Here is a 9,591-nt window from a genome sequence, read left to right as displayed (position 1 = left end):
ACACAGTCCACATACAAAACTATCCGTGATAATCCTTTATAATGAAGCAGGGTTTTATTATACGCTTTAAGTGACAAAAAATGAAAATGTAAATGACTGAAACACTGTTTAAATACAAAGCGTGACATTCATTATATGCATTATCCTCAGTGCATAAGAATCTTCAGCAAAACAATTCTGTACAACATTGAGTGTCATCTCTAATTGTATGACAAATATAACATGGAAACATTGTTTTAATGGAAGGAAATCTATTCTTAGGAAAATTTTTAAAAAAGCATCCGTGTTACAAGGCTCATAAACACTCAGCTCAGTGAAAAACAATGATTTAATAGATTGCAGTATTAGACCATGGTTTCTGCTGAAGGGAAAGTCATGTGGTGGGGAGATGGAGACGTGAGCAGAACATGCATGACTATGGAGGTCTGTGGGACTTATGTAACATGTTTATAGCTTTGAAAATTTGCAACAAACATTTTTAACATGAGGAGCCACTGTTTGACCAAGTCGTGGATTGAGCACAACTCATAAAATCACTCACAAAATAAGATTTTGGGCAGAAGTCCCGCTGTCACGGGACTGAAGTGTGAAGGGGCTGAGGAGGTTCTTCTAAAGCCAAGTGTTCTGATTGGGGTCAAGTGCTTGATCTGCATCAGGTGCTGTAGATTGCAGTGCGAGTGTGGATGTGATGCCCATCCAGCTGTTTTCTACAAACTGGTTACTGCAGTTTGATCTGTTTCTTCATGGTCAGTTTGTGACCTATGACAGCAGGAGATGTCCTGCAATATGTGTCTGGTCCTGTCCTTTCTCACAAAAATGTACAGCAATAGGTCTGAAAGTGGATTCATACACAGGAGTAATTGTGCAGAAACAACAAGGTAGCCTGGAACAGAGTCCCAGTTTAAAATCACTATGATGAAGGGAAGGAAGAAGAAGGTATAACTGCCGATGACGAGGCCCAGTGTGGCAAGAATGCGTCTTTTCTCTCTAGTGGACAAAGTGAGGGCCTTAGAGAGGCCTCTCCATGTGCCCACAAACAGGAACAGCAGCAAGGGGAAAGGAAGGAGCAGCAGGATAGGGATTACGTAATTGAACATCAACATATCTAGGAGGTGAACACCAATACATTCAAGAGCAGTAACAATAAGTGAGACCATCCAAACTCCCAGAGAGGTCAGGATGGAGCGCTTGACGGTGCAGTGAATAGAGTACCAGAGGGGGTGAGAGATCATTAGGTATCTCTCCACAGCGATGCACATCATAAAACTAACATTGAGAATTATGGCAAAGTACATGGTCCAGATTAAAACTGAATAATTGTGTAGTTCAAACAAATCATCTAATCTACCAACACACTGGAGGATGTCAGAGATGAGGATGTTTAGGACATAAACATGCACTGCCTGGTTCAGCCTGATCTGCTGGTACACAACGTAAATAGCGAACAATATGGCAGGCAGTGTAATGGCAAATGTTACCAAGTTTAATGCTGCCATAACCTCAAAATAAGTCATGAAATCTGTGCTTGAGTTGCTCTTGTTCATGATGTTCTACGTCAATGGAAAAGCACTGGAAGAGGTTTGCTTTCACTTTTCTTCTTTCTTCCTGGTGCTTCTATTTCCCTGAAAGGACACAGAACAGAACAGTCCAGTCACTTGCCACATATTTTGATTTGAATTTTATTTCTTACTCAGAATTAGCGTAATTCTGATGTAACTAAGCTCCGATCAGTAGTTCCTTGCTAAGTAATCGGAACGTTAAAAGAAAAAAGTTAAACATCTGATAGAACCGTATCAACAGATGGGTCAACAAGTCATCATAGAAACAGTGTATCTTACAAAAAATCATGGGAAGCTCCACTGTGAACCAGAACCTCCTTGTCTAACAGCCTGGAAAAGATCTTCTCAGCACAGCTGAGGAGTGCGGTCACCCACTTCCCTCTTTCCGAACATTGGGACCATCTCTCACCACCACTGTAACCTTGACCAGAAAAATGGCCGCAGACCCCACAATCTGCTGGCACTCCTGGATGCCATGTCTACTGACTTGGTGCTCCTCAAAGTGTTCCTTCTACCACTCAACAACTTCCCCAGGGAAATCAATGTAACCCTGATCTTGGACAGCAGTTTGTATGAAATTCCATTTGAGTGACGTTTACATGTATTTATTCAACCAAACTTTTGTGCAAACCAACTTTCAGCGGAACAATTGAGGATAAGTACCTTTCTCAGGGCTCCTACAGCAGGAACAGGAACTCAAGACGGTGCTTTTAACCACTTTGCAACCAGCTGCCACCTTCCACTCGAAGGACCTGGGTTCGAAATCACAGGTAACTTCTCTCAGTTTTTCAAGCGTTCTTATTCAGAAGAATCCCAACGTATGACACGACACCGGACCCCCGTACAGATTAGAGCAAAGATTCAAGATTTTACTGCTTACGTACCAGTATCTGTAGGGTTTCGCTCCCACTTCGATATCAGTTCTTACTATTGTATGAAAATCTAACTGCACTGTACATCACAGTCTTCCTTCTAATACTAAAAATAATACATAAACACATGAGTGAGTGATTTAAGAGCAGGACCCCTAAACTTTGGAATCTATTAGCTAGTGGTAGAGATACCCCAAAGCTTTTTTCTCTTTTATCAGCTTGTTTCCTTGCCTGCGGCTTTATCATATTTTTTTTCTTTGAAATCTTATTTTTCCTAATTTTTTCATGTCTCTTTTTTATGTCACATCAAATATTTTACATTGTAAAACTAAACTGTCTGTAGTAGGAATGTGTTAAATGGTTTATGAAGAAATGATTCTAAATACGGTAAGAAACAACAAAAACAACAAAACAACTTACAATGTTACATTTCTATCATTTTACAGTAAGCTACTTGTAATCTTTGACCCATTTCTTTAAATGATATATAGAGGTATTTTACTATGGTAATAGTACACTTAGATCCGGCACAGAGCTACGCATTAACCATCATACCTGGAGAAGATGCGAGAGGAAGGATGTAACAGTGTCCTCCTGTCTTAAGTGGAAGCAGTAGCCAGAAAACTCTTACAGTTTTTGTGTTTATATAGCGTCAGGATACCAAAGAGGAACTTGAGTCCTCTAAAAAATACCGATAGGAATCTCTCACCAACAACATTTACATTTTTTTTCCTTTCAGTTCGTTGCATGTAAAGACTCCCTGATTATCTTAACATTAGTGAAATACCACTGTTATGTCATTTAAACAATAGTCTATATATTTTTTCATTGTAGCTGCATTATTCAAGCTTGATGATTACTGTAATTGCAATAATCAAATGAAAACCACGAAGGATTTTGGTTCTGGTTCGGATACGGTGGAATGACCTCCCTCCACCCCCCCCACTCAGAACTGCTGTAATATGTTCTACTCCTGAGTTAACACTTTGTCAGAAAAACTAAACAACCATCTTTCTGTTTTGTCTGAGGATTGAAACTGATTTTTATTATTATATGTAGAATAAATTCAGACTTTGTTTTAATATTATGAATGTAGTGTTTATTGAAGGAATAAAAATGTACACCTGAATAGTGTTTTGGTAAAATACCTTTGCATGGATACACCAGTAAGATCCTTCCTGGAATTTGAACTAGCAGTAAATGTGTTTTTTTGGCTCCTTTATTGAAAAAATAACTGACTGACTGCCTATCATAACACTGGATAAGTGACCGCGGTAAAAAACGTCAAGGCCAAAAACCCCTTTTTCTGACCTGCTTATTCTGGAAGACCCCACGTACACTATGGGTGAATTAGAGTCACCAATCCACAGCCTGTCTTTGAACTGTGAGAGGAAACCAGAGCATTCAGTGGAAACCCACACAGAAAAAGGAAGAACGCCACAAAAAAGGGAGTAAACTCCACACAGACTGAGTGGAGATTAAACCCACGTCCTCTCACACCACCCAGGCACTGTGAGAGAGCGGCTCATCTTGCTGTGCTGCCCTCATGTAACTTCTCCATATGGATCAACGCTGACAGTTTGAATGATATACTATTTGTATCAGGATTCTCTAACTTCTGTAAAAAGTACAATAATTTGCTTAAAGGGTATGATTTCACGTGAAGAAACAGGTAAAATTAGAACCGTCTTCAAATAATAGCCTCAGCAAGCCGTTGACACCAGAGTAATAACAGTAACGATGTTCTTACTGCTGTATTGAGAGTTTCAGTCGGTCCACCTGTGCTGCTCTAAGCCAACAAGGTTCAACCGAAGACTTTCTCTGCGTTGTGCTTCAGTGGATGACTCTAATACAAATATATATATATACATATGCATATATATATCTCAATGAAAATACCAAATTTATTGAGTGAAAAGAAAGTAATGGGGTCAGAAAGCGAAGCTCTTGTCATAAACCTGCTCGCCTTTCAGAACGCTGTACTCTCTTCGGTGTAGAAAACCAGTTATGCAACATGTAAAACAGTCACTATTCCCCTGCGTTTTTCTCATTATTTATGCATGCCGTCGAATCGGTCCCGACAATTATTTTAATGATACGAACGGTACAAAATTCTAAAAAGCAGTTAGCAGCAGAATTTTGACAAGTGTAAAGACAGCAATAACAATATTGCAATGCTTATAACAATATGATCAATAAACAGCTGGTAGCGTAGTGGTTACAGTTATTTCCTCTGGCTCTAAAGGTTGTGGGTTTGATTCCCACCTCTGACTGTAGTACCATTGAGTAAGGTACTTACCCTCCATTACTCTAGTAAAATTACCCAGCTATATAAATAATAGCAAGCTTATAATAATTGCAGCCTTAATATTGTAAGTTGCGTTGGAGAAAAGCATCAGCTTAATGAATAAATGTAAATACTTATAACCCAAACCTTTTCAATATGATAACTTTGAACCTTTAAAGACAGAATTTATTAAATCGCAGAATTTTATTATCAAATGCTAAAGCATTCAATTAATTTAATGATGCCAAAAAATAAAATTAAAAAAACACTGTAACTGTATAGGATTCCAGGGCAGCTGGTAGTGTTATGATTAGACTTGCTGCTTATGACCCCAAAGGTTGCAGGTTCAAGACTCTCTGCCAGTTGTAGTACCCTTGAGCAAGGTCCTTCCCCTAAACTGCTCCAGTAAAAATGACTCAGCTGTATAAAAAGCTAAATAATTATAAGTTGATTTGAAGAAAAGCATCAAATAAATGTTCTTTTTCCTGACGCGATTGGCCTTCACCGCTTTGCACTCACGGAATTTGCGAGACAGCTAATTTGTTAGGGTCCCCTGACGGCCGCGGGGCCCTAAGCAGCTGCTTCCGTCGCTCATTCGGTAGAACTAAACCTCTGCCCTTGATCAGCTTACGTCCCTGAAATTCATACAGTACGAGAGTCCTGTTGTCGGGTAAATCATTCGAAAGCCGATTATCTAACGCACTAAGTTGCCTTGGAAAAAGGAGGAAAAACAGAAACATAATAATGGGACGACAGATTACCGCAAACAAGTATCTACAGGGCATTTTCAAAATTCTTCAAAAACCTGAAATAATTTGATACATTAACCCTACTAAGAATGAAAAGAAAAACGGAGGGAAAGGAACGCATTTTCAGACTGTAGGAAATTCGTGATCGAAGTCCAATTCCCCATCCGTCTTCTCGACTTTCCCACAGTCTAGCCCTGCAAATGTGATGTTTTGCATTCATGTCAGTGATACCGCATGGCCTCACGACCAAATTTGCATATCTAATCCATTTGGGAGAACAGGAGCGTTTGATCGTCTTATTTTTGCATGTTTATTGATCATTTACAGTACTCTGAAGGAGCTAAAAGGCAGCTGGAAAGCGGCAAAGTGGATGTGATCACAGCCGGACAGGAGCCGCGAAGGCAAACTGATGCGCTTTGGTATGTTTTCCCTTCTGGACCAGGACCAGGATCAGGATCAGAACCGGAACCGGGACACCGGGTGAAGAACGTTCGCAGGTAGGACATCCACTCTCCTCTCTTCTGCGATTCCAGATGCCCGTTCCTGACGGATCTTCTTAAGAACCTGCTGGAGTCATTAGGGACGGATGAAGACGTTGGGACAGGTACTTCAAGGCACTGGATCAGAACCCTGGCCGAGACGTTTTCACTGGACACTCAGAGCATTCAGCCTGATGTACTTCACTGTAAACCAACGGAATCAGCTGAGACACTTGAGGGCCAAATTTCTTGAGTTTTAAAGCTGGAGTCACCTGTCATTTCTACATACTGAGTTTTCAATTTGTATCATATCATGATCAGCCGTCTTACTGTACTCCAGCTCTTCACCTCGCAAACAGTCTTGTCTGTAACTCGATTTGTCCATAATTCCAAAGTCATTTCAACCAATAAAACAAGCTCAATAAGACCACGATAAAGACGTGCCTCCGTTTATTCGCCGGTGCAGCTCTGTAGAAATTAACATATCTATAGCAACAAAATATTATGCAAGGCTTTTTTTCCACCATCGCTTTTATTAACTTCAAACAATATAATTCAAGATAGTTTAAAATTAAAGAGAATAGAAAATGTTATTTTCACACTCCACATTGCTGGCCTGTTCACCCCATAAGCACATCCAATGTTCACCAGATTCTGGCTTATTTATTATGCACACAATCGATATAACGCATATCTTCAATTTCAATTCAAATTTTTTTTTATAGAGCGCTCTTCTCTCACAGTGACGCGGCGTAATATTTCCCTCGGTTTACTTACAGGAAGTCTTGAGTATAACTAGAATAATTTAAGAAGCTACATTAAAATTTAAAAGGTCTGAAAACAACGAAACGCTGTCCCCCAATCTCCTTTTCGGGCTTGTTGACAGATTCATCCCAAAAACTTGAGACATTTGCCACCAGACAAGTGCAGTAAACACTGTGAAAGCCAGGTGAATTAAGCGCTCCCGTACTCTTCATCCAGTACAGTACAGTGTTTTTACCCCCTCTTGGGAAAGCCTCTAGGACTCAGAAATAAATTTTTATTTTTGGAACTCCAAGGGATGTTCCAAAAGTCAAGAAGTTTTAAGACCTTCTTCTCAACACACTGGACACTTTCCATTCTATTAGCACATTAACTTCTCAGTTAGCTCACTCTTAATCAGATTTGAAATAAATCGGTATTTACAGAATCTTTCACTTTTAATCAAATTTGAAAGGCTGATCCAAGCTTATCCAGCTTGTTTCTCAGCTAATACTTACCGTAGTCCTTACCCAGTCATGGTGTCTCTTATTCCCGAGCAGTCAAATCACTCTTGGGCTTTGCTGGGTGGAGGCAGCATTAATATAGATATTATAAAACGTAATATTTTAAAAAATTTTCGAAGTGTGATGCATGTCCTCTGTTTCACTTTGCTATATTTTGAATTTTTTTCAGGTGGGATTGAGGGGAGAAACAGTCATAGCCCTCATTTTCCTTCTTTGGCAGAGCATCTATAGTGCTTGAGAACGATACCAAGGTGCGCTTGTGGAAGATCTACCCCCACCTCAACACCACCACCACCACCACATACAGCTCCTCCCCCAAACTGCATGGAGAGCTTTAACTTCACAAATTTAAACAACTCGTCCAACAGCAGCTACACGAGCACCTTGGACAGGGTCACGGATGTGGTGGGCTGGGTAACCCTCGGCATCGGGGTGCCCCTCAACTGCCTGGCCATCTACGTCCTGTCCCACTCGGTGAAGGACGACCGCACCGGTCCCGTCTACATCATCAACCTCCTGGTGACGAACGCGTTCAACTTCTTCGGCCGCCCGAAGACCGGGATGCAGCATGGGGGCACCTCGGCCACCCCGGCCCCCGACTCCGCATCTCTCGTCTTCTATTATGGCGTCATCACCAACATCTCCTTCATGGTGTGTGTGGCTATGGAAAGCCACGTGCGCTCCGCCCACCCGCGGTGGTACAGCCGCTACAGCACGGTGAGGCGCTCCACGCTGGTATCGCTCATCGCCTGGGTGACGCCCCTCGCCCTCCTGGCTCTCGCCATCAAGGGCTACCTGCTGGTCTTCTCCATCAGCCTGCTCTTCCCCCTGCCCTGCCTCATCTTCCTCTTTCTGGATTCATGCAGGGTCTTATGCTGCTCCACTTCCCAGCTGCCAAGCACCGAAAGGAAAAGGATCGTGGGTACGCTCGCACTCCTTCTGGGCGACTACACTCTGCTCTTTCTGCCCTTTGTTTTAAAGACACTGTTGACATCGCTGTCCATGAAAGGCGGGCAGTACGAGGTGGAAGCCATCACCAATATCCTGCTGGACTTCAGCCCACTCGTGGACCCCCTTCTGTTCCTCTTCGTGAAGAATGACCCCAGAGACATCGCGAAGGCCTTCCCCTGCTGTAGCAGGTTCTGTGTTCGGCCGCCAGATGCGGGAACGGTTACCACGGCAACCATCCCCACAGTGTCTGGAAGAGTGACAGGAGTGTAGGAGGAGGCTCATCTGGAAATTTGGATATGCTGCATCTCCAGTGCATAAAGCCTGCGGTTAGTAGCCTGGCTGACAAGGTGTGTTATATTGCTCTTCAGTAACAGAAAGAGTACAAAACATAAGGTCAGCAGATGGCGTACTGGTTAGGGTGACCTTTGGACTCCAAGCACCCTGGTTCCAACCCCACCTTTGGCTGTAGTACCACGTAGAGAGCAGGGTACTTGCCCTAAAATTGCTCCAGCAAAACTATCCAACTGTATGAACGAATTAATTGTAAACAGCTGAACTTTGTTAACCACGATAACAGCAACCCAACATGAATGAGGCTCAGTCTCACCGGTACAACTCAGTCCCCAAAAGTTACTGTACCATTTTTGTCCCTCCATTTATTCATATTTTTAGAATACAAAAAAAAGTGAAGGCAATATGCATTTTGGACTGTATTCAGCCAGTGTGTGTTCAGAAATGTTAAAACCAGTGCAGATTAGCAACAAGGCCTGTGAAGTCAGGGCGGGCAATACGGTAAAACCCAGCAGACGCTTTGCAAGACAGGTACTGAGACAAGTACAAAGCCGATCCTACAAGTCTCAAAAAAGGGGGAGGGGAAAAAAAAAAAAAGGCCCTCCCTCACTTGAAATTCAGTGCTTCGCATGCGTTCGTTCGCAGGACAGACACAGGAAGTTCCCCTTCACCACAAGGTGGCAAACTTGCCCTACAAACCTAGACTAGAGCCACTTCCCAACCAGTGTTGAATCAGCTTCTGCTGCATGAAGATTTACACGTAGGTTTTCACCTGATGCTTTTCTCAGAAGTGCCTTACAATCCTAAGGTATGTTTTGCAATTACTTATCCATTCGTACAGATGGGAAACTTTTACTCCGCTTAGGGTGAGCAGGATGTCGGATTCAGACCTGAGGCCTTTCACAGCGTAAAGGGGCAGCTCTAACCGCGACGCCACCAGCTGCCCCCAACACCTGGAACAGCACTGAGGTCAAAATGAAAAACTGTTCCCTTCTGCTGCCATTGCCTTTAACTGAGGCCACCGCATAGAAGAGTAAGATGGGTAAAAACATAAAACATACAAGTTGAAAAGAAAAAGATTTTAACTTACAGATGAGCATTTTTGCTCACACATTGTGGACAAGCTGTATTATGAACT

At 42.2% G+C, this 9,591-nt stretch overlaps 1 protein-coding gene across 1 annotated transcript; it reads left to right on the top strand.

Moving 5' to 3' along the window:
• The first annotated feature begins 7,535 nt into the window (after nucleotides 1-7,535).
• On the top strand, nucleotides 7,536-8,432 carry LOC114910376 (ovarian cancer G-protein coupled receptor 1-like). The gene has a single exon (XM_029250841.1). It carries the CDS (start codon nucleotides 7,536-7,538, stop codon nucleotides 8,430-8,432), a length of 897 nt encoding a protein of 298 aa, XP_029106674.1.
• The last annotated feature ends 1,159 nt before the right edge of the window (nucleotides 8,433-9,591 follow it).

The sequence above is a fragment of the Scleropages formosus genome, chromosome 4 (assembly GCF_900964775.1).
Source record: "Scleropages formosus chromosome 4, fSclFor1.1, whole genome shotgun sequence".
NCBI classification, from domain to species: Eukaryota; Metazoa; Chordata; class Actinopteri; order Osteoglossiformes; family Osteoglossidae; genus Scleropages; species Scleropages formosus.
Note: the sequence above shows the minus strand (reverse complement) of the source record. Positions and strands in the feature narration are given on the sequence as shown.